This window comes from Ctenopharyngodon idella, chromosome 3 (assembly GCF_019924925.1).
Source record: "Ctenopharyngodon idella isolate HZGC_01 chromosome 3, HZGC01, whole genome shotgun sequence".
In the NCBI taxonomy this organism is placed as follows: domain Eukaryota; kingdom Metazoa; phylum Chordata; class Actinopteri; order Cypriniformes; family Xenocyprididae; genus Ctenopharyngodon; species Ctenopharyngodon idella.
This window is the reverse complement of record NC_067222.1, coordinates 13,276,911-13,302,227: the sequence shown is the minus strand read 5'-3', so window position 1 is coordinate 13,302,227 and position 25,317 is coordinate 13,276,911. Positions and strand designations below refer to the sequence as shown.

The window sequence follows — 25,317 nt, the reverse complement described above, 5'->3', positions numbered from 1 at the left end:
CCTTAACCCATATGGGTGATTCTTTTGAAGTCCCCAGAGCTAGGGACTGGGGTTCTTTGGTTAGCTTCTGATAGGGCCACAAAGATGCCAAAGTCCCAGTCTCTCCTAGACCAGCCGGAGCCGATTCGTGATTTACATGCACAGTTCAAGAGGCTAAAAGCATTCTGAAAATTCCAAATTTGGTTGGCTAAGACTGATTTTGTACAGGCATTACACTATATTTCAGTCCTAAGTTATAGCCCTGGTGAATTCAAGTCTTGTTTTGTTCGCTTTGTGTTTTGTTTTGTTAATGTGAGTATTGTGTTGTTTCCCTAACCTGACCTGCATCCTGAGAATTCCTGGCCACTGATGATCTGTCTGGCAGCTAGATTGGTGCTGCTTCTAGGAGATCATTCAAGCTTCTGGTTCCTTGGGTTCCTGCCTGTTCGTCTTCATCGTCTCCCATCTGGTGCTGCCAATTAAGTCCTTAATCCTGTGGTCTTCCTGGACTGATTTCAGTTATTATCCTTCCTGCCTGTCATTGTCATATGCCCTGCTGAACTTTGTTATACGTCATTCTCCTGGTTGTGGTAGAGTCCTGTTTAAGAAATCTCCTTTAACTGTTATTCTGCACCTGGGTCCTCTCTTGCAGTTCTGTGACAAACCTAATGTCATGCTTCCTAATAATTTTTCTCAAGGGTGGCATATACAGGGTGAAAAGCAGCGGTCCAAGAATTGAGCCTTGCGGTACTCCATACTGGACATACTGGATTGATATGACATTTATGTCTTTTCGTTTACTACTACAAACTGATAACGGTCAGAAAAGTATGATTTGAACCATTCCAATGCAATTCCACTAAGGTCAACGTAATGTCTGAGTCTTGTAGGATTACAAATTTAAGAATCTGTTTAAGATCTGCTGATCCTACATCCTGACATAACCTCACATGAAATATTAAGGTGAAGTATATTGTATTTAACATTTTGAGGTAAAGATAATGACAATTTAAGGAGATCAAGGCAAGCAGCCCAGGTGTCTGTAACATTAACCTTTTGTCTTCATGCACTTCCTGACCATTTGGCAAGACAAGCTCAAGATACAGCTGTGCCTTTGTCTCTATGATAATGTAAAGGTATGGGCGATACTGTCAGATTGAGTGGATTAGCACCTATGCATTTGAATGATACCGTTATGCTGATTAGATCATGGCTGGGAAATGTAGGGAATGGGCTGATTCCTGCACTGCATTTGCATGCTTTGTTTAGATTGTCTCCACCTCTACTCTATGTATCCCTCCCCCTTGAATGTATATAAACTACAATGTACACTGCCTTAGTTGGACTTGGATGACTACAGCGACGCACAGCGCGTTTCTCAATAAAGAGTAACTTCTGCTTGAAAGATATCCCAACGTCTCCTGGTCTCTGCTTCGACGAGGAAAAAGTTTCCTACAGTTTTGGTGCCGTGACCCGGATAGAGCTTCTCACCTCAATCCTGATTGAAACTTCAAGCACAACAAAGATCTGATCCAAAAGAAGATCCAAGCTGAATTTTCCTGTACACCCAAAGGTTGGTGAGTGATACTCTATCCAAAAGAACCATTAAGACCAGTACAAAGTTGTTATCCTCTGCGCCGTCAGAGAAGAGTTAAGAGACAGCTGTAGGGTTTGGTTAACTAAGTTGGTTAACTTAGATGAAGTTTATCCTCTGTTCAGGCAGGGAAGATTAGCATTACGTGCTAATATTGGTATCCTCTGTTCAGGCAGGGAAGATTGGCATCACGTGCTAATATTGGTTTATCCTCTGTAAAGTTAGGGAAGTTTTATCCTCTGCTTTATAAGGGAAGGTTGTTTATCCTCTGTTTAATCAGGGAAGGTGGTGTGTTAACAGAATAGTCATCCTCTACTTTGCTAGAGAAGAAGGTTCATCCTCTGTTAATTCAGGGAAGGTTACAACTGTTACAGTGTGTAAGCAAGTTGGTTCTACTCTGCTCACCAGAGAAGGTTGAATACATTACGATGTGTATTAACTAGATTAACCTCTGCTCTGTCAGGGAAGTGTTGAAGTGTATTGTTCTTTCTCAACATTACACAATGTTGAGAAAGAACGCTAGACTAATTCCAACAACTGAGAAAGGTAGACTAGCTACCTCTTTATGGACAGATAGTGAGTTCAAATCATTGTTAGGAAAGCACATGGACTCAATAGTGACTGAGTCAGTCAGACTGGATTTGACAAAGAAATTTGGGATTCATCCAGAAAAAGTTTGGTCTATTGAAGAATGCAAAAAGGTACTTGGTGCTTGTATTTGGAAGAAAAATATGAAGGGCATTATCTGCTGCCACAGAGAATTTACTCTATCCATTGTGTAATGGGTTGAGAAAATGTAATTTATAAGTGTGTGAATCGACAGGGGTGATACAAAGAGTTTGAGCAAGTTTGGAAGTGTATCTAATCTAAAAAAAGTGTTTTGGAAGCGTTTTAGAATTACGTTTCTGAGTGTATGTTGTATTCTCGTTTCTATCGCCATTTTGAGTGTTCAGCACGTGTATTTTTTTCAGTTGTGTGCATGTGCATGAGTTAAGAAGAATAAGAGATGAATTCTATCAAACTAATATATCAAGTGTAATGAAATCTAAAGTATTTTATTCTGAAATCTGGTCTTGAAGACCTTTTGGTATCTTGATTAATGTTTTGTTGTGCATTTTTGACACTCTTTGGTACTGTCATTGTAAAGTATCTGATTATTATCATAAATCTATGTAAGATTCTAAATGCATATAATGCATACCGGCATATAAACTTATATGTATGTTTTCATATATAAATATATACAATATCATGTACAAAGGTATATTTTGCATACACTTATCTAGTGTTTTAATGGATTTGTTGTTTGTTTAATTGTTTTCCACCAAATGCACTTTGAGAGTGTTGTAGTTTTGAAACGTTTAATCTTTTTCAGAAGTTAAAGGATTTAAAGAGAAATTATTGCAGTAATAAACTGACTGCCGCTGTGGAAAGACGTAACTTCTGTTCTCTCGTGTTTTTAACAGAGTTTATTCACCGATCCACAGTGCACACTGCCTGTGTATCATTTGCTGCCGGCACAGATATCCCCTAGGTCTGAGGCCGGTAACAATTGCACAAGAACAAATCCAACGTATTGCTAAGTTAGAAAAGCAGAACAAACAGTTGCACGCTCGAGTGTCTCGTCTCACTCAGAAGTTGGGCCTTAACAAAGCCTCAACCAAATGTGACTCAAAAGACCAACAGTCAGATGAAAGCTATCCTGACTTACAGTCTTTCTGTAGACTAGAGGGCAATAGCAATACTGGATTCATGGATAAAGATGTAAATGCAGTTGAAGTGTGTGGAGCGAGACAAAAGGCTCAGAGTAGGGTAAAAGGGGTTGACACAGTTACATCTGTAACCCCCATACTGCAGTTACAAGCAGTCAGTACTACTCTAGGTCCTGAAGACATAGAAAGACTTGCTGAGAGTTTGCCATCAGTGCAGAGAAATTTTTCTGAGTTTAGGACAGAGTTGTCCAGGAAAATGAAGCTCTATGATATGTCCCTAGCTGAAGTCACCCAGCTAATGTCACAAATCCTGAAAGAGTCAGAATTCAGTGATTTTGAAAGTGCTGTAAATAATTCTGAGTTTCAGCATTCCAGCAAAGGTGAACTGAGAGAAGGAGTTCTGAGAGTGTTACAGACCCTTGTTGGACCAAAGGTGGACTGGTCAAAGATCACTAGTTGTGTACAGAAGAAGGATGAAACTGTAAGTGAGTACACTGAAAGATTTTGTCAGTCAGCTGCAGCATACAGTGGAATAGCTGACACTCCAGAGAAGGTGTTAGAGGATAATGGACCACTGGTCCGCATGTGGACTTGCTCATTTTGCCACAGCGTTGGACTATTTGTTTTTATTTTCTTTAAGTGCAAAGGAGCAACTGTCTTAAGTGCTGGAAAAGAGAGAGTCAATAGTTTCTGTTGCAACATCAAGTTCTTCTAAGCTATCTGGTATGCTGAGGAGATGAAACTGATCAGGAAGATTATTTATAAAGCAATCTATAATGGTAGCAGTGATAGTTCTACTATATTTGTAAGAGGGACTCAGATTTGCAGCCTTGGCTAAATGTAGTATACACAAGACTAGATAATTATCTGAGATGTCATCGATCTGCTGTAGAATTTGGCATCAATACTGATTCCACGTGACAATATTAGATCTAAAGTATGATTATGACAATGAGTGGGTCCTGACACGTGTTGTCTAACTCCAATAGAGTTTAGAATGTCTGAAAATGCCAATCCCAGTGAATGTTTTTCATTATCTACATGAATATTAAAATCACCAACAATTACAACTTTATCTGCAGCCAGTACTAACTCCGATAGAAAATCAGCAAATCCTTTGATAAAGTCTGCATGGTGTCCTGATGGCCTGTCTACAGTAGCAAGCACAAATGTTAAATGGGACTTATCACTTACACTAGATAGTGTTACATAAAGCAGTGGTTCCCAACCACGTTCCTGGAGGCCCCTCAACAGTGCACATTTTGCAAGTCTCCTTTGTCTGACACACCCATTTCAGGTCTTGAAGTCGCTATAATGAGCTGATGACCTGAATCAGGTGTGTTTAATTGAGGAAACATGCAAAATGTGCAGTACTGAGGGGTCTCTGGGAATGTGGTTGGGAACCACTGACATAAAGCACCATCAATTCAAAAGAATTATATTTGAAACTAGACTTTTGAGTAATACTGAAGATATTACTATAAATTACAGCAATGCCTCCCCCTTTGCCTTTCAGATGAGGCTCGTGATCTTGGGGTTTGGACTCATTTAAAGTAATGTAAGTCTGGTTTTAGCCAGGTTTCTGCCAAACACAGCACATCTAGGTTATAATCTATAATCATATAATTTACAATAAGTGCTTCTGATGAAAGGGATCTTATATTCAGCAACCCGAGCTTTATCATTTGTTCCTCTGTATTACAGTGCATGCACAATAATTATGCAAGTTGATATTTTTACAAGCACATTTTACCAATTCCAAACCACATTAATCTTAATAACTACTATTAATTTTGTATTTAATCATTTATAAGTAAAACAAAATAAAAATGCCTTATTTTCAGGTGTGCATAATTATTAAGTAGGTTTAATTTTACAGTTAAAATGGGCCATAAAAAGAGATTCAACTCACACTTAAAAAAAGTCAAAAATTATTAAATGCTCATGAGAAGGACGCAATACCAATGCAATACTAGAAATTGCTAAATTAAGGTGTGACCAATGGACAGCAACAGTGAATCTGTTACAGGTCGCTTATCTTTATTCCAGCTGCTCTCTTTCTGCTGGTTGTGTAAAGCTGTTGTGAAATGAGTAATCATTTCAGTTTATTTAGTAAAGATTGTGTGTTGTTTAAAGTTTATAGTCATTGCTCTGACTTCATGAAGATCATCAAACTGACTAGAACAAACTCTTTGACATGTATATATGATACTGGATATCAAGGGTGAAACTGTTAATAATGTTGACAGACAGTAATTTCATTCATTCGTCAGTCATGTGTGGGGTGACCTATTATTTATTAAACAAATGTTAGTCAGCCAGTAAAACAAAATGTTAATTTTTAAATTCTGTGAGTTTGTGGCTTTCTGTTTAAGACAAGAGAAAGCGAGGGCACATGAAGCACAGTTCATGAAGATAGAAACAAACCCAAGAATTTATCATTTCTGTGAGTTTCACATTAACATTATAATGTGCTTTTTTTAAATCTAATTTCTACATTTTATTAAATGCTGCATGAACTAAACTAATTTCAGAGATCTGTATAGGTCATTATGCAAAAACATCTGCAACATTTTAATTGAAAGGTTAGTTTACATGGTTATAAAAACAATAACCTAAAAATAACCATTAGGGAACATTCTGTATGAGCTATGTTCATGTTATTTAAAAATAACTACCCTGCAACATTCTGGGAATTTTATTTTATGGTTGCAAAAATAAAATTTAAAAATAACTATTAGGGAACGTTATATTTAGGCTATTCAAACACCTTCCTCCAACATTCTGGGAACATTATTTTATTTAATAAACAATATAATTATAAAATTATTCCTGATGCAATAAGAATCAGCAGAAAATAAAATTAGACAATAGCAATAAGCTGTTGATAAAATGAGTAATGAGTTTAATCAATTATTTCTTAAAGCACAAAAATTAGTAAAAGTGATTCATGTTCAGGGCTTCATTCAGATTCATGTCTCTGTTAGAAGTGTTCTGGTCTCTTCTTCATCTCCCTGAACGATTGAAAGGTTTTTCATCAGTGTGAGTTTTCTGGTCTCTTCTTCAGAATGAGAAGACAGATGTGATTTCAGAACAGAGAAACTCTTCCCACATTGATCACAGGTGTAAGGTTTCTCTCCGCGGTGGATCCTCGTGTGAATCTTCAGCCTTGATTTACATGTGAAATGTTTTTTAGCTTCTGTTTTTCTTTTCTTGTTCATGTCCATCAGGTCTAAAAGAAACATTAAATCATTAAATTTCCATGACCTATAATGAAAAGGCCGCTGTTATGCTGAGCACTGAGAAGACAAAAATCAGCCACAGACAGTATTTTAAATCCATCCATTTGCAAGCTTTATTTACTTGTGCACAGACGTTTTTAGTACAAAACTAAGTTAAATACACTACTTTTTTGTGCTTTTACCCGTTAAATGCACATTGATATTATTCTGTTTATGGTTTCAGGGGTTAAACGCTCTAGAGGATTTTCTGTTTGTCATCAAGTTCACCATTCAGTCTTTTAATTTCTTCACATTTAGTTTTTGCTGACCGTGCTACACACGACCAATTTGAAAATTCTGTGCGACTGCCACTAGGGGGTGAAATGCAACAATCGTATCCTAATGTCCTGTGCAGTGAAAAGAAGGCTTACAGTGTGCTTTTTTTTTTTTTTTTTTTTTACCGTGTCCTAAACTATGGAGCCCGGCACGTCACCTATAGGAGAAAAAAAAACAATCCGTGCCGACGGTTTTGCAATCCGTTCCCTCGGTTTAACAAACCGTGCCCAAGGATTAATAAACCGTACCCACGAAATTCAAACCCGTGCGCTCAGATTTTGCAAACCGTACCCTCGGTTTTTAAATCCGTTCCCACAAATTCATAATCCGTGCGCACGCTTTCGCAAATCCGTTCCCACGGGTTTGTAAAAACTGTACTCACGGATTTATTTTAGAAGAAGAACAGCAAACTCCCCCAGGTGAAAAAATACTATAGTAAATACTATAGTGTTTTTGAACCATACTATAGTAAATTGTAGTATACTGTATAATATAGTATTTACAACACTTCATTAATGAATGCTACAGCATATTGTAGTTAGTATTAACTATTGAACTGATAAACTGTTATAAATACTGTAGTATACTTTAGTTTTTACTACAGTAAACTGTAGTGTATATTGTAGTATAATATAGCTACCCTAAAGTTGTAGAAAACGTAGTAGTACAATATTGGGTAAATTAATTTGTTTATATGACTATTGTTATATTATCACAGCAACTATAGAATTACCACAATAAATTAATTAAAGTATTTTATGGTTCAAAAACACTATACTATAATACTATAGTATTTTTTTCACCTGGGCCAGGTACGTGTTAACGAATCTTATTGTTTTATTGTGTATTATTCATCAAATTATAGTAACTGCAGTGATTCTCTATCAACAGGAAGCGGAATACAACGATTTAATAAGAAGTCAAAATCTTGTTTATTTGTGATAATCTTAGCACTTTATTATTATTGCCTAATAAACCTGGCATTGTGTATTATGACTGACTTTTAATTTCTTTGTTCCTCTTTTCTTCTTCTAAATGCATGTAGCCTAAACGCAACAATAGGCCTAGACTAATAAAAATAATAACAACAACTATTATTACTATTTTGTATTTATTTTTTAAATGTATTTTTTATCAATTATTTTTAATTGATGACTATAAATGAGTGCACTTAAGACAGTATGTTTATCATAAAATGATTAATGAATGCTTTATAAAAATAAAAAAAACCACTTTTTACAGTTTTAGAAATGTTTGTGTAGGCTATTCATTCTTAACATGAAGGCTTGTTTTGGTGATTTTATTATAAGCTTTTTGCCCAAAATGGACTTTACAAGATAAAAATAATGGAAATTCTCAAATGAATTCTGAATGGAAGTTCAGGAAATTCTCCATTTTGTAAAATAAAGTTTATTTATTTACAATATGCATCCCGCACCTAAATAGGTGGCTGGTTGAATGCCGGCAAAGATTGGAGGCGGGGCCACAAATCCGTGAGTACAGTTTTTACAAACCCGTGGGAACGGATTTGCGAAAGCGTGCGCACGGATTATGAATTTGTGGGAACGGATTTAAAAACCGAGGGTACGATTTGCAAAATCTGAGCGCACGGATTGGAAATTCGTGGGCACGGTTTGTTAAACCGAGGGAACAGTTTAAGTATTCGTCAGCACGGTTTATAAACTGAGGGAACGGACTGCAAAACCGTCGGCACGGATTGTTTTTTTTTTCTCCTATAGGTGACGTGCCGGGCTTCGTACTAACCAGATGTGACAAAGCTACAAGACGACAAAATCAATCACATAAATCACTGTCAATGATAACAGTGTGTGTTTGAACCTTTTTTAATTGTTGTGTTTGAGTCCATCAGTTGTACTCAGTGTGAAAAGATGGATCTCAAAATCATTCGGTCACTGCTGGAAAGGGTTCAAATACGCAAAAAATGCTTGAAAACCGAAGAACCTGCAGGACATGGAGGATTTTTCTGAAGAACAGAGCTCAGTTTAACTGATCAGGACAAACAAGAGACTCATGAACAACCATCACAAAAAAAAAAACAGTGGTGGATCATCCAGGTAACCACACACAGTATTAAGAACCAAGGGTTCCCAAACTTTTGAACAGAGATATTTTAATAAATTCAGCTACTTTTTTGTCTTGTGGATTATATGTAAACATCTATGTAAAATATCTTACTCAGGACAGTCCTAAATAAAAAATAACATGCATTTTGTATGATCTCTCTTATTTTGTTAAAATTATTCACATTTTCACAGATTCTGCAAGGGGTTCCCAAACTTTCGCATACCACTGTATATAACATTGATATAAGTGATTACGCGGATTTAAACCTACCTATATTGTAGTTATATAAAGCAGATTTGCTTTATGTATTTTCCCGGCGTCGAAATCAAGCACATATAAATGTCAGGAAACACGATTCCTGGCTGCATGTCAATATCCATGGATTAGGTTTATTTGACAAGTTTTAAGAAACACTTTCGAGTCCAAACTTTAGTGTAATCGTTTTTTTTAACTCTCGTTTTCGCAGTTTCCCCTATTAAATCCAGTCAGGTTCTTTTGCCACTCAGTCCAGCTGAGGGAGCGCGTTCCGGCGGGGAAGTGAGGTCGATGCATACCCTCTAAAGGGAAGGTGTAGGACATTCAGCGTAAGCGTTTTGAAGAATGCTTAAAGCGGAAGTACGTTCAAGGCGATCATTTGCGTTTATAAAGCATATACAGTTGTATTTTTTTAGAAAATGACCGATCTTTTCACTAGATAAGACCCTTATTCCTCGTCTGGTATCGTTTAAAGCCCTTTGAAGCTGCACTGAAACTGTAATTTTGACCTTCAAGGAAGGGAAGGGAATAAAATGCCACTGAAAAATAGCCTAATATGTAAAACGCTTGAAACAACTCAATAAAAAAATGGTAGAAAAATTACATTTTGATAAGGAAACTCAAATTTAAAGTGACAAACAAAATTCCCTGATATTCCATGACTTGGACAAAAAAGTATATAAAATTCCCTGACTTTCAATGGACCTTTTAAAATTCCATGAAATTCCAGAAATTCCATGACCCGTGGGAACCCTGAGTTTCTTTCTGCAGGTTCTGGATCACTGGATCTCTCTGTCCTCTCCTTCCAGATGCTTTCTGGTAGTTCTGACAAAAACAAACAAGACATGATGTGAGATGAATAATAAATATTTCAGACCCTGCACCAAGTACAAAGACTAATCGCATGTAAAATAAATAAATAAATAAAATGAATGACACTGATCATGTAAATCAAGATCTTCAAATCACGCTAGATAACAGATCATCAGGTTTTGTCGAAGCCTCAGCAACACAACTTTTCTTAAATTATTTCTGATGATCAAAACAAACTGAAATTAACTAGAGCTACAACAACTACTTGATGAAATAGATTATGAAAATAATCAACAACCAAACAGATTAAAGATTAATCATGTACAGTAGTGGCCAAAAGTGGAGTATTTGCACAATATTTGATATTAATGACACTTCAGGTTTTATTAAACAATCAAAATATGAATGTATTATGTCATATTGGGAAGAAGAAAATGTTAAGTCATTATAAGGAGAATTCATCTTATTATTAAGAAACTATCCTATTGTTGCAAGTAAATACCTCATTATTACGTGAAAAGTATCTAATTGTTATGAGATTTATTTTCTTAATAGTATAGCAAAACTCAATTATGAAAAAACTTATGGTTATTATGACATACTGATTTACTGTGGCAGAAACAGGCTTCCATAGCTAAATAATGGCAGATAAACAAAAACACATGAAAAGAGATGCTAAGAAAATAATCTTACAATTTGATCTATATCAGGTTTATATTTAATCTTAGATCCATCTCTGTACACGCTATATACAGAGATGGATTTCGGATTGAACGTTAGATTTTGTCAGGTCTGTGCTAACTTGAGATCTGTATAATGATACGGATCAAATCCATTGATGAACACTTTTTTCTGCATCTCTGTTCATGTGTTTTTGTATTGACCTCCATTGCTTTGCTCTGATGGTCACAAACATGGCCGTGACATCTGTTCTGCTTTTCCATGAGCGCCACCTACTGTCAGAGAGTGAATTTGCATTTTCATTCAGCCGCTCTGCCACTGTTATTTATTTATTTATTTATTTTTTGCATTGGTCTGAAACTATAGACTGTAAACAAAGATGGACGATGCATCTCCAATTCCTGTAGAAAGTCACTATAGAAAATTTTATCCAAACTATCCCTGAAATGGCTGCTGACATCTCGCTCTGAAGAAAACCAATTCTGTGCAGTGATCATGAGATTGATCCACAGCATCAAAATCTCAATCACACAAAGATGAACTACTTACAGTGATTTCAGACTGTTGTGATGTGGTTTCTCCACTGTATGGATCTTCATGTGTATCTTCAGGTGACTTTACTCTTTCCACACTGATCACACGTGTGCAGCTTCTCTCTGCTGTGGATCCTCTCATGTGTTTTCAGTGTTCCTGACTGACTGAATCTCTTGTCACAGTGTGAACACTTGTAAGGTTTTTCTCCAGTGTGAATTCTCTGGTGCACTTTTAAACTGTTCGATGAAATAAAAGTCTTCTCACACTCAAAGCACATGTGAGCTCTCACACCTGTATGTGTTTTCTGATGTACTTTTAAATTACACAGCACTGAAAAACTCTTTCCACACACAGAACATGAATGTGGCTTCTCCTTCGTATGAACTCTCAGGTGTGTCTTCAGGTTTGATGCCACAAGAAATGTTTTTCCACATTGATCACATGTGAACGGCTTCTCTCCGGTGTGAACTCTCATGTGAATCTCAAGATTACCTTTGCATGAGAATCTCTTTTCACACTGTTCACACATGTACGGCTTTTCTCCAGTGTGGATTTTCATGTGTTGAATAACAAGTGTTTTTCGTATGAAGCTCTTCCCGCACTGATCACATGCGTACGGCTTCTCTCCAGTATGAATTCTCATGTGAGTCTCCAGATAATTTTTGCTTGAGAATCTCTTTTCACAATGATCGCATGCATACGGCTTCTCTCCGGTGTGGCTCTTCGTGTGGAATTTAAGCTGTGATAATTGTGTGAATCTCCTTCCACACTGATCACATGTGAACGGCTTCTCTCCTGTGTGAACTCTCATGTGTACTTTAAGGTGTTCTGATCGCGTGAAACTATTCCCACACTGATCGCATGCGTGCGGCTTCCATCCAGTGTGGATCGTCATGTGTTCTTTAAGGTATATTTTTCGTGTGAAGCTCATCCCACACTGATCACACATGAAGGACTTCTCTCCAGAATGAACTCTCATGTGACGCTTAAAATGACATTCGCATAAGAATCTCTTCCCACACTGATCACATGCGTGTGGCTTCTCTCCAGTGTGGATCTTCATGTGTAACTTAAGGTGTTCTGATCTTGTGAAACTCTTCCCGCACTGATCACATGTGAACGGCTTCTCTCCAGTATGAACTCTCATGTGACGCTCAAGATTTTGTTTGCATGTGAAACTCTTTCCACACTGAGTGCAGGTTGCAGATTTCTTGGCTCTTCTTTTCTTTAAAAATGTCTTTTTAGTCTTTGAGCGACTCAAAGGTTTTTCTCCAGGTTTGACATGATGTTCCTCCTCCACTTCACTCAGTTTTTCACTCTCCTCCATCAGGTCTGAAATGAAAGAAAAAAAATAATTTAAATTTCAATACATCAAAATAATTCAAAGTAGGGGTGCGCAATATATACCATCTGTGATAATATGTAATTGTTATTTTAACTATGTTCAATCTGACAGTATCAAGTATGTCTCTTACTTTGTAAAAACCAAACAAAAACACACCCAGAGAGTCCACGCATACACTGTGTGATGTAGCCTTTTCACTTTACGTTAAATTGCATTAAGAGCATCTGCTCTCGCTGCGTGATTAACTATTAAAATCCAGTAAAAATGCCCCTGTATTTAGTATTTGTCTTTTAGGCTAAATTTATATCATATGATATAGTTAGGCAATCACACAAAGAGAGTCATGTTTTCCCCAAATTTCAGCATGATTGCGAATGCACTAATGCTTTAATACAACAAGGCATTAATATTAAGTCACTTACATTTTAGACACAAAATTGCCTGTTTTGCTCCATTTCGGTTGAATGAATGATTCAATGACTCACTCATTAATAAAGTCAAATGCTTCGTTCCTGAAATGATCAGCCATTTGAACCTATCGGTTGAATTAATGACTCAATAATTCGCTCATTAACAGTGACTTGACGCCACCTACTGGTGGTTTTAGTTTCACACTTGAAGTATTGTTTCAAATTTTAAATCATTTCATATATCATCAACGTTTTATTTTTTAAAACATCAAAACAGTTGTAACTGCTGGTTAAATGCATTCATGTCCCTCTGAGCTGCATTAAACAGTCTGAGTAAATACATCTAAATGCCACTTCAGATGCAGCTTCTGTGTTTCTCTGCAGTGCAAAGACGGGTTTTGTTGAAACTGATTTCATTTGATTGGTAACAACCCTATAGTATCTTATTCTAATTGAATTTACTGATTAAATGTAACATCAATAGTGGAAGGAGCTTCACTAACAGTGTGATTGATGTGGGAGGAGTTTCACTGACAGTGTGATTGATGTGGGAGGAGCTTCACTGATGGTCTGGTTGATATGGGAGGAGCTTGACTGACATTAGGCTTGTTCGAGATGCATCAGCGCTGTGCAGACCGATTGGCGTATGACAAAGTACCACGAGAGCGTTTCAAAAGCATAAGGAGTTGTTCACTCTCACGGTACATTAATGTCATACGCCGATTGATCTGCGCAGCGCCGACACATCTCGAACAAGCCTCTTGTGATTGCAGTGGGAGGAGCTTCACTGACAGTGGGATTAATGTGGGAGGAGCTTCACTAACAGTGGGATTAATGTGGGAGGAGCTTCACTGATGGTGTGATTAGTGTGGGAGTGTACTGTATCGATCAACAGCCTTATTCACATAAAATTTTGCATTAGTCCTAACAGATGCATTTTAGGCTAGGCCCACATGATTTTCTCTGAGCCCACTTACATTGTGATTCTTGGCCACACCAGTGACTTATAGTAACATTTAATTTACAGGAGATCTGAACACATCAGCATAAGAAATGCAAAAAGTATCACTCTCTCACACAACTCAAATGACCTAACAGAAGAGGAGACTTTAAACCACATAAAGGCAAGCATTAAAACACTTTAATGATTTGAATTAACTCGCAGGCTACCTGTCCTAAAGATCCAACCGAATTCACATGCGAACCCCGGTGTCAATTTATTTCCGCCAGCCAGAAACAAAAGGCGCTTTTCCACCGCGTTGTGCACGGCTCGGCTCCGCAGTCCGCTCGCTTTACTTTCGGTTTGCTTTTCCACTGCAGTTCAAGTAGGGCTCTTCTTCTTCTTCTTCTTGGTTTTTTAACTGCGGCTGGCAATAGGTGCATTACCGCCACCTTCTGCTCCGGATTGTGGAACAGAGATTTATATTCTAATCAAATATAAAATCAAAGAAAGCTTTACCATTTATTTCACTTGACCATTTTATTAAAACTTTAAAATGTCATTCTTGAATTCCATTCCATCATATTGTTCCTTTCTTGTTCATACTTTAATGCATTCAAGAATCACATTATACGGTTTCTTCAACATGACATTGTTCACATAATCCGTTTGGATGTTTCCCTATAGTGTGCAATTTAAATTTGAATGACCTAACATTATTCTATTATAAATAACATCTTCTTTCCTTGATTTACCAATACATTTTATCTTATGATTTACTTTATTAATTATAAGCTGTAAATAAATATACCCTTTTCCCTATTATTATAGGGCTACTTTGCCATTCTTCAATCACTCCAAATAAAACTTAATCTCTGACTATTACAACTTGAATCTCTTGGTTTCTCTCTGTTATGCTTGTTTTGCTAAATTTATTTTGCTTCTTCATTTCCCTTTATTTATATGTGTGCAGGAACCCATATAAAACTGACTGAGATATTATTTTCAACAATTCTTGAATATAAGATACTAAAGAGAATATCTTCGTGGCTAGATTTACAAAAACAAACACTGATGACTGCCATCTTCATGAACGTGTACGTTGTCATTTAAGAAAACTTTTTTTAGTTTATTTTTATTTTGAATTTGAAAGATCTCAAACTGTTTAACACCATAACTACACCAGAAGGGAATCCGTTTACTGTTGGGAATTTGTTGTGTCGCGTCGCACCCAATGTAGACAATATCGCTGATTATAAAGGGTTCTATTGTCTTTTGACGCGTTGCGCCATTCGCGTCTGGTGTAGACACGGTGTAACACCAAGCACCACATGAGCACCAAGACTGATATAACCACTGAGAATAACAGATCCATACATAATATCCCACTGACAATAACATGCACTGCTTTTTACGATATTAAATCACTTAGTTTTGTTTCTAGATTTACTTACATTTAATCATTTAGCACACACTTTTATCCATATAATAAACACTAGAGAAACTACCAGGCCGTTCAAAAGAAAAAACTATTAGATGAAAAGAATAAATTGGTGTAATAATCAGTGAATTCACATTTAAACTTAAAAAAAAATCCTTTAAAAGCTGACAAACATTGATCTCATCATGGCTGAAATGAGAAGAAAAATAAACTGACCACGCGGTGGAAAAAATAAATGTGAACAAATCATTTCTTCAGTTTATATTCCACTCTGCTCTTAGTTTGATCTTTATCTCTCATCACATATACTTGAGCACATTTGTTCACACATGTCGGTTGAATCCACAGATGTTTGGCCTGATCAAGTGTCACTACATTCATCTTTCTGCTGTTAAACTCAGATTCAGTTGGTCGTTTGGTTGAGATCTGTCCACACAAACCACACTCAACCAAACCACAGACGTCAGGTGTGTCGGTCAACAACTCACAGCAAAACAACCACAGATGAGTTCAGTGCAGCGATCTGAATGATTTACATTGACTAAACATGCATTTTTGTGCAAATATAGTAGCAAGTGATCAATTCAACAAGACACTCAGATCATCAGCAGATCATCTCACTTTATTCAGAGTGTTTGCTGTTAGAAACCAATTATCTGAGCCACGATATATGAGAAAAGACTACAAAACTGATCTACTGAAATACAGCTATTTCTCACAATATCACATAGATAAAATAATATAAAAACTTAATACAAAATTAAGTTACTAATTTATACAACTGTATATGTTTTTATATAAACAAACGATTATATAAAACGTGCCTCCGCCAAAACCGCATTTCCGCATTCTCCAAAATGCTTACGCTGTATGTCCTACACCTTCCCCATTTTACTTACGGAAAAAATGTAACTGGCACTGCGTTCGTTCCGTAAGTTGAATAGGGAAGGCGTAGGACATACAGCGTAAGCTTTTTGAAGAATACAGAAATGCGGTTTTGGCGGAGGCACTTAGAAGGCGAACGTTTGTTTATATAAAGCATATACAGTTGTATTTTTTTTCTCTACATAAGACTCTTATTCCTCATCTGGTATCGTTTAAAGCCCTTTGAAGCTGCACTGAAACTGTAATTTTGACCTTTTAACCGTTTGGAGGTTTTCGAAAAAAGTGGAGTGTTTTTTTAAATGAAATAAACAGAAGTTCGGAGTTCACAAGCAGGCCAATTAACACACTCTTCATCTTATTGTCACAAATAACACATATTTGTAATTTGTAATGTATTTCGTTAGATTACACAAGTTTTGTAACTTAATCTCAATACTTTAGAATACTTTGGAATACTAATTGGTATGTAACACAAAAAAAGGTAATCGCAAGTTTTTATTTCACAATTCTGACATTTTTCTCAGAATTGTGTGATATAAAGTTGCAATTTCGAGTTATAAAGTCAGAATATAAAAGTCAGAAATCTGAGATATAAACTACAAAAAATTCAGAATTGTGGAGATAAACTTTAAAAAACTTTATAACTTGCAATTGTGAGTTTATATCTGCCAATTCTGACTTTATAAAACTCAATTGTAAGTTTAAATCTCGCAATTCTGAGAAAAAAAAAATCAGAATTGTGAGATGCGTCACAGTTTACATTGATGTTTAAATGAAATAAATGACATTAAAATTCCAAGTAATCACTATGGTAATCTAAAATACTTTTCAGATGATTACCATTTTAAAATGTAACTGTAATGAAATACAGTTACTCAAATTTTGTATTTTAAATACGTAACTAAGTTACATTTATTTCATTACTCCCCAACCCTGCATATAATAGTGTCAGTGCAGTCAGAAATATTATTTCAATGTTAAGTCTTTCTTTCTAATCCATAAAAGCAATCAACAAATTCATTAACGGTTCTTAGCTTGTTTTGTCTGTTATTGTTTTTCCTTATGCAGTATAAATACATGTACATGAGCAGCATTAAACAGTATGTGTAAATAAACAGAAATGCCATGTCAGATGCAGCTTCTGTTCTGGTACTAACCTCCCTGAAACAGATACTAACACACAAACATAAAGATCACTCTTATGAGCAGCTAGGCTCTCACTTCTATCAGGTACTTTTCCCACAACAGAGAGATAATGAGTGCAGTTTCACAGAGGAAGCAATATTCAACCTTATTCTTTAATGTTTAAAGATGAAAAATAACTATAAATTTGTCCTGAAGATGAGAGGCCCTACTGACCTTTGCGACCTAAGCTGTCATAATCAGCTAGAAGATTAATTATATGTTGGGTGCTTTCCTCAAAACCAAGGAGAGAGCACATTCATGTGAAAAGATAATGCAATTCTATTAAGCTTCACAAATTTGGAGATGTCATTAAAATGATTTAATGTTTAGAAGAATAAATTAACAACTTGATAAACCACTCGAAATTATATATATATATTTTGAAGTGGCAGTGGATTCCAGGATCCACCGCTTCTATATATATGTTGATATATAAAGCTGCTCTGTGGAGTTTTATTATGGATTGTGGAAAGCAGAAAAACACTGACTAACCCAAGAAATGATTTTAGCTGAAAGACAAACATCAGTGGATCAGTATGTGTCAGGAACCTGATGGGTTTAGCAGCTATGAATGCAACAGTGTGCTAAAATAATCTTAAAGTTTAAATATGAATTCACTGAATATTACACCAATTTATTCTTTTCATTGTGGTAGATTTTCCCCTACGCACCTGACTTAAGTTTACCTGTTTACCTGGGGCGTCTCCTAATCGACACCCAATAATATTTCGGTCAACGTCTTGACCCTTTTAACCCTAGTGCTCCCTAACTTGCTGCGCAGCAATAACCAGACTCCAGACTATGCCTTAGAATATGCTTTATTCACGGCCGGAGGACCTCGTGTCAATCACAGAGAATCCCACTAGCAAGAAGAATACTACAGTTTATATAGGATAGGAGCATGGTAAAGCATTCTACAATATGATTGGTTCTTCATATGTCAAACCCTCATGTTACTAGGTAAAGCAAGATCTGCCCAAATCATGTGTTTATTAGTTCGTTGGTTACTCAATATCATGGGGCTATTATATTTAGATGGTTGTCTAGCTGTCCCTAAGTGTCATTTCCACTTTTCTTATTTTTGGACATGATTCAGACACACACTGACTTAGGCCCAAGGTTTGAGGACATTTAGTTTTCAAAAGCATATAAATGTTATTCCTGCAAAGAAAAAGAAATGTTAGTTATGATTAATTAAAAAATTCCATCACATCATCTAATAGTTTTTCTTTTGAATGGTCTGGTAGTTTCTCTAGTGTTTATTATATGGATAAAAGTGTCTGCTAAATGATTAAATGTAAGTAAATCCAGAAACAAAACGAAGTGGTTTAATATCTTGAAAAGCAGTGCATGTTATTGTCAGTGGGATATTGTGTATGGATCTGTTATTCTCAGTGGTTATATCAGTCTTGGTGCTCATGTGAAGCTAAATCAAGACACCTGAAATAGTTTTAACTGTGTTTACATGTATTTATTTTTCAAGATTAACAGAATAATTTTGTAAAATTCAAATAAACAGTGAGTAGAAATGCATATGAAAAGGACAAGAAGGAGGCTGTTAGTGAAATAACACATTAGTTGGCGCTTCAACAGAGACAAACAAGACTGACAAATCTATTGAAAACATGTTTTGTTCACGCCATGTCGTGATTACCGTTATTACGAGATGAGAAACACATGATTTTATTTGTTCATGTCATCAGATTCAGAATTATGCGTTTCTGTCACAACATTATTAATCCCAAAATGAATCTCCAGCAGTCAGGAAGAAGTTGGAGCTCTCAGAAAATTACAAATATAATTTACGGTAATTACAGTAATTACGATGTTAAAGACCTTCTGAAGCGAAGCGATGCATTTGTGTAAAAAAATATCCATATTTAACAAGTTATGAAGTAAAATATGTAGCTTCCACACAAGCCGCTTCCCTTTTTAACATATGAAGAAAGTGTAAAACTCTTGCAGTTCACAAAGCTTACGCTACGTCCTACGCCTTCCCTATTCAACTTACGGAAAAAGTGTAACTGACGCGACACCAATTTACACTTTCTGCATAACTTGAATACGGAAGGCGGTCTGGGGGATGCTCGATATTTTACTTCGTAACTTGCTAAATATGGATATTTTTCTTACACAAACGCATCACTTCCCTTCAGAAGGCCTTTATTAACCCCCGGAGCCGTGTGGAGTACGTTCATGATGGATGGATGTGGATGGAGACACTTTCTTCAGCTCATACTCATTGATCCCGTTCACTACCATTATAAAGCTCGGATGCATCAGGATATTTATTAATATTTCTGCGAACATGTTCATCAGAAGGAGAAAGTCATACACACCTAGGATGTCTTGAGGGTGAGTAAAGCTTGGGCTAATTTTCATTTTATAGTGAACTAATCCTTTAACTGACAAAAATCCTTCAAAAAAACTTTAAACAAAACACAAATAAAAGCACAGCAACGTTTTTTTTTTTTTTCGTTTGGCCAAAGCGATTTCATTAATTACTTAACCCTGCGTCTTTAAAAAATTATCACTTAAAAAATGCAGGCCGGTATTTATGTACAAACTTATTGGGAAATCTTTCAAATGATCAAGATCTGATCAACGTCTTGAGACTCCTGTCCTGTGTACACCCATAGACTGTAAAAAAAGATGGACGACACACTTCCACTCTCTTACGTTGTAGTAACTGAAGCCGCCAGTGTGTCTATATGGCGCTGACATCTGGAGTCTCGAGTCTGCGCAGTGGTGAGCGCGAAGTGGAGCCGCGATATCAATGTGTTATCAACCCATTATTTTGGTGTGAAATAAACAGTTATGGAAATGTAGAAATTAAAGTTAAAGCTCCAGTCACCTCGCGAAGATCCAGAAAAAGTCAGTTGGCGTCTCAATGACTGCTTCACTCAGAGAAGCTGTCAATCTCAGCTGTCAATCATGACGTCTCACCCCCGTTTTTATAGCACCAAATAACTAACTAAAAATAAACTGATTTAAAGAACGAGCACTTGAACTAATACCAGTGTGATAAAAACTGCCTAATATGACAGAAAATGTCTTTGGAAAAAAAATATTTGAAGTGTAATTTAAATGTTTAGTTTGTCTCGCGTCCCACTGGAATACATGGAGAGGGCGGAGTTTATGACCTATACTGCTTCCAGCCACCTGGGGGCGATCGAGACGCTTTGGCTTCACTTTTCAGGACTCGTGTGGCACGCTTGTGTACTCCACATTATCCTCCTCTGTAGCTCTCTGAAAGAAAACACAAAAGCACCGTTAATCAATGTATTCATCACATTATTGGCACATCTATCAATCCTCTTGCCACAAGCACAGAAAATACAGCAGAAATACTTTTGTCAGCAATTTCCTCACAACGGGTCCCTAGTGTTTCGGAGAATGCAGGATATCCTTACGAAAAAGAAGTTTATTCATGTGTGCTATTAGTATACTTCTTTTAAACTTTGTCTACTTTGTATGTACTTCTCAGAAATAAACTTAAAATCACATTAAAGTTTACTTGACTTAAACTGACAGAAAAAGTATATTAGTATTTATCTTGGCACTGCAGTGGGTAGAGGAACATAAACCTGGGAATGTTTTAATTTGTTCTGACTCAGGATCTTAAAGAGTCTTAAAGAGTTTGAGATCTTTTGAATCCAGACACCAAGATATTCTCTTTAGTATCTTACAAATACAAGAAGTGTTCAAAATAATATCTCAGTTTTATATGGGTTCCTGCACACATATGAATAAAGGGAAATGAAGAAGAGGATAAATTAGCAAAACAAGCGTTACAGAGAGAAACCAGAGATTCAAGTTCTGTTAAAGTCAGAGATTAAGTTTTATTTTATAGTGATTGAAGAATGGCAAGTAAAGTATAATAATGGGGGAAAGGGTAGATTTCTTTACAGCTTATAATTAATGAAGTTAATCAAAAGATAAAATGTATAGATAAATCAAGGAAAGAAGATGTTATTTATAATAGAATAATGTTAAATGTCCAAACGGATTATGTGAACAATGTCATGTTGAAAAAACACATCATGTGATTCTTGAATTTATGAAGTATGAGCAAAAAATGATATGATATGATAGAAGAAATAAAGAAAAAGTACAACAAGATAAACTGCTGGCTGGCAACTATTTAAAAAAATGCTGGCGGGGAAAAGTTCAAGTACAGTTAAAGGTATATTTCATGTATAAAATGTAATCCTTAAATATTATATATTAAATATATAATATATTAAATAAACACGGAAAAGTCTAGAGAAAACTATAATGTAAAATTAATTAATTAAAAAATAAATAAATAAATAAATAAAACATTAAACATTAAATTAACATGATAAAAAAAATGTTAAAAAACAATAAATACATACATTAATTTAAAAAAGTAAATAAAGTGATAAATGTTAAAATAATATATGATAAAAATGTAAAAATCAAATAAAATTAAAACAATCTAAAATAAATTAAAATTAATTAGATATAAGTGGCAATAAACAAATTGTATTAAAGTAAATAAATAAAAAGTTATTAAATGTTAAATTAACATGAATAAAATGTAAGAATTCAGAGAAAAACTAAAAGAATTAAAAGCAACAAATAAGATTAAAATCTAGAGAAAACTGTAAAAAAAAATAAGTCAATAAATTAGATTAAAATAAAGAACGAAAAAAATGTTATTACAATAAAATTATTAGTTATTAGTTTATTAAATTAATGATTAATATAAATAACATTTATTTTTAAATAAATAAATAAATCATTTGTCAGTATTATAGTGAGAAGAAAATAATGTAACTTCAAAGATATTTTAAGATTTATAATATTACATATTCCAGTATATTAAATGGGCAGATGCATTTTAAATTTCAGGATGGTGGTCCTTATTTCCTCATATTTCAGGATCCACTTCTGTAAGTGTGAAAAGCCTGATTTAGAGGATTCACTGCTGTATTTTAAAGTTGTGTGTCAGCGGACTAATGTTTGTGTGTCTCTAAATGATGGTCTACAGTGTAAATCCACAAACACATCTACTGCTTTATAAATGTATGTTGAGCTGCTGCTGTGTGTGTAAATCATTAAACACACACACACACACACACACACAGTAAAATCAGACTGAAACAACACAGAGACACACCATACACTGAAATCAAAGATCTTACCGATTTATTTCTGTTTCTTGTGTTGAATGTGGGATCAGCGTAAGTGATCTCTTCTGCTCGAGTCTCTGTTTCAACAATAATGACAGAAACAAACACTCAGTGAAATGATGTTTGAGAATTATACACACACATATACATACAGGTAATACTTGCCTTCTCTGTGTGTGTTTCTGTGTTTCCTGCAGATGCAGAAGATCCCGACAGCAGCAACAATCAACAGAGATCCAGCAGCAGCAGCAGCAGCAGCAGAGATCAGCACTGTCAGAGAGACTGGAGGACCTGAAAGAGACAGTCATTAGCCCAGATCAATGTGTGCAGAAACACCAGATATCATCAGTGAAGTACCTGCAGCACATGTGTGACAGAGTTGAGTGTTGTTGAGGTGTTGAGTCTGGTTTCTGATGGGATTGTTCAGCACACAGCTGTAGGAATCATCCACACACTCCAGATGGAGAAGAAGATCAGACCGGCTGCTGAGATCAGACACTCTGATGCTGGAGAATACACTGTTTCCTTTGAACCAGGAGAGAGTCACATGACTCACATTCACAGCTGAACACAACAATGAACATGATGATGATGATGATGAAGAATTTTGTGAAGAGTTACTGCTGATGACAGGAACAGGCAGACGAGCTGAAAACATGACAGAATAAATCAGATTCAGTAGAAATCACTGTAAAAAGCACAAATGATCAGCATCATCACAGAATTCTCTATCATTTTATAATATTCTCAGTAACATTATCTGGTGAATTTAGTCAACAGACAGTAATCCTCTCCTCACCATAGACAGTGAGATTGATCGTGTTGATCGTGTCTCTGCTGCTGCTGGAGACTGTATAAAGTCCAGAGTCTGTGGTTCTGCTGTTGATGATGGTCAGAGATCCAGTCTGATCCAGTTTCAGTCTGTCTCTGAATCTCCCAGCAGCAGTAGTATTATAAAACTTGCTCTCTTTGTTTTTGTTTACTTTAGCTATGAGAAATTCACCAAACCTCCACTCGATCTCTTCATGTGTCTGTATTTGAGTGAGACTAGAGTTCAGAGAGACTGATTCTCCCTCAGTCACTGACTCTGACTTCACTGCATCAGCAACAAACACACCTGAACACAAACACAAACACCACATTTGGAGATTTTCAAGTATTTCTGAAAGTTTAGTCTGATAAAACTTGACAATATTAGAGGAAAAATGAATGATGGAGACAATAAAGATCAGATTGTATGTGGGGAAGTGATAATATAAAGAGAAGTGTAGCCATAAAAATACTCACCAGACTCCAGGAGAACAACCAGAAGAAACTTAACTGTCCATGTCATATGTATATTTTTTGGCATTTCGGTGAACGGTTTCAAATTACAACAGTTCCTCATTTCCCAAGTTTCTAAATGCTACATTGAAACACAACAAAAAGCCATAAATGTGATCATAAACGCTGAAGATTTGGTAATAAAGCGACAGAAGAGCTGAAGGAACAGCCAGTGATGGCCGATTTCGAAACACTGCTTCATTAGGCTCCGTCTCCGAAGCTTTATGAATCTTTTGTGTCGAATCAGTGATTCGGAGCGTGTATCAAACTGCCAAAGTCACGTGATTTCAGAAAACGAGGCTTCATTACGTCATCACTGTTTCTAAACGTTTTTAAAACAGTTTTCAATTTCAATGGTTCACCGGTAGAGGGCGATGATAAAGTGAACCCATGAATCATGCAGATTCACTGAGAACTGTTGAACAAGTGTCTATGGGCTTTACCCTATGGTTTTATACATTTGTAGATGTTTTAATTAGACATTAGAATAATTAAAATGAATAATGGTAGTTATTAATCTCTTATTGGCCTGTTTAGCTTGAGCCATGGAACAGAGAAACAAGCCTTGAAAATTGATAAAAGAACACATATTATACAGACACTCTATATTTAATCTTATTAGATGATTAGTTAATTGCATTTGATAGATTTTACTTTCAATAAAACTTTTGCAATACATTTGTAAAAGGTGTTTTTATGCATGTTTGGCCTGAGTTTTGTTGCATTTACACTGTTCTGACCACTAGGGGTCACTGTGGAGACGGTGTCAGATTGTTTCGAAGTCTCGACACATTACGGCACATTTGCTTCAACTGCTTCAGTGTTTCACGAAGCCTCCTCACATCATGCCCAGCTTTGAACTGTGCTTTAAAAATGTTTTATTTGTTTTTTTCTCCTATAACAAACGTTATCATAAGGAATATTATTTAATTAATCTGCTGCTTCTTTTAGCTAAATTTAGCATTCATAAATCTAAATTTGGGGGAAATAAGCCTTTGTTTTTAATTTTAATTCAAACAAGAATTCAAACAATACCTAAATACAATGTTTTGTTTAAAAAATAAGAAAGGGCCGGCCCAGGCTCTGTTGGTGCCCTAGGCGAGATTTTAGATTTCCGCCCCCCAAACACTAAATAATTCTGAAAATGCAGATTTTTCAAAACTTTATAACATAACATAACATAACATAAATAAGTAGTAAATAAATTGTGACAATAAATAAACAAATTTGACTTACAGTCACCTGAATAATAACACAAAAAATAAATGAGAAATTAAAGTGCAAATCAACAAAAACGTGCAAATATTATTATATTTTCAGAACTGAACACACCTGGATTTCTTTGCAGCAAAGTCACCAACGCCTGCATCAGATGACAACTTCTGAGAAACATCATTATTGATGACAGCAAGTCCACTG

The 25,317-nt window shown here is 35.7% G+C and overlaps 2 protein-coding genes across 14 annotated transcripts in view; both read right to left on the bottom strand.

Moving 5' to 3' along the window:
• LOC127509954 (gastrula zinc finger protein XlCGF57.1-like) overlaps positions 1–14,278 on the bottom strand; it is a 63,556-nt gene extending 49,278 nt beyond the window's left edge. For 2 of the 4 annotated variants that reach the window (XM_051889365.1, XM_051889364.1), the window contains exons 1-2: positions 14,136–14,278; positions 11,226–12,542 (exon numbers count right to left, since the gene is read on the bottom strand). In XM_051889365.1, coding sequence (XP_051745325.1) covers positions 11,284–12,537 — 1,254 coding nt within the window. In that variant the 5' untranslated portion in view covers positions 12,538–12,542; positions 14,136–14,278 and the 3' untranslated portion in view covers positions 11,226–11,283. Of the gene's footprint in view, positions 1–5,622; positions 6,518–6,803; positions 10,008–11,225; positions 12,543–14,135 lie in introns of those variants that run through there. The other 2 variants (XM_051889363.1, XM_051889362.1) reach the window with 2 other exon arrangements.
• A 3,942-nt stretch (positions 14,279–18,220) lies between these two features.
• The window catches only part of LOC127509992 (SLAM family member 5-like), a 65,632-nt gene continuing 58,535 nt past the window's right edge, over positions 18,221–25,317 (bottom strand). For 3 of the 10 annotated variants that reach the window (XM_051889442.1, XM_051889449.1, XM_051889447.1), the window contains exons 4-6: positions 22,741–22,866; positions 22,588–22,652; positions 18,221–20,665 (exon numbers count right to left, since the gene is read on the bottom strand). In XM_051889442.1, the coding sequence (XP_051745402.1) occupies positions 20,612–20,665; positions 22,588–22,652; positions 22,741–22,866 (245 nt within the window). In that variant the 3' untranslated portion in view covers positions 18,221–20,611. The other 7 variants (XM_051889438.1, XM_051889443.1, XM_051889448.1 and 4 more) reach the window with 5 other exon arrangements.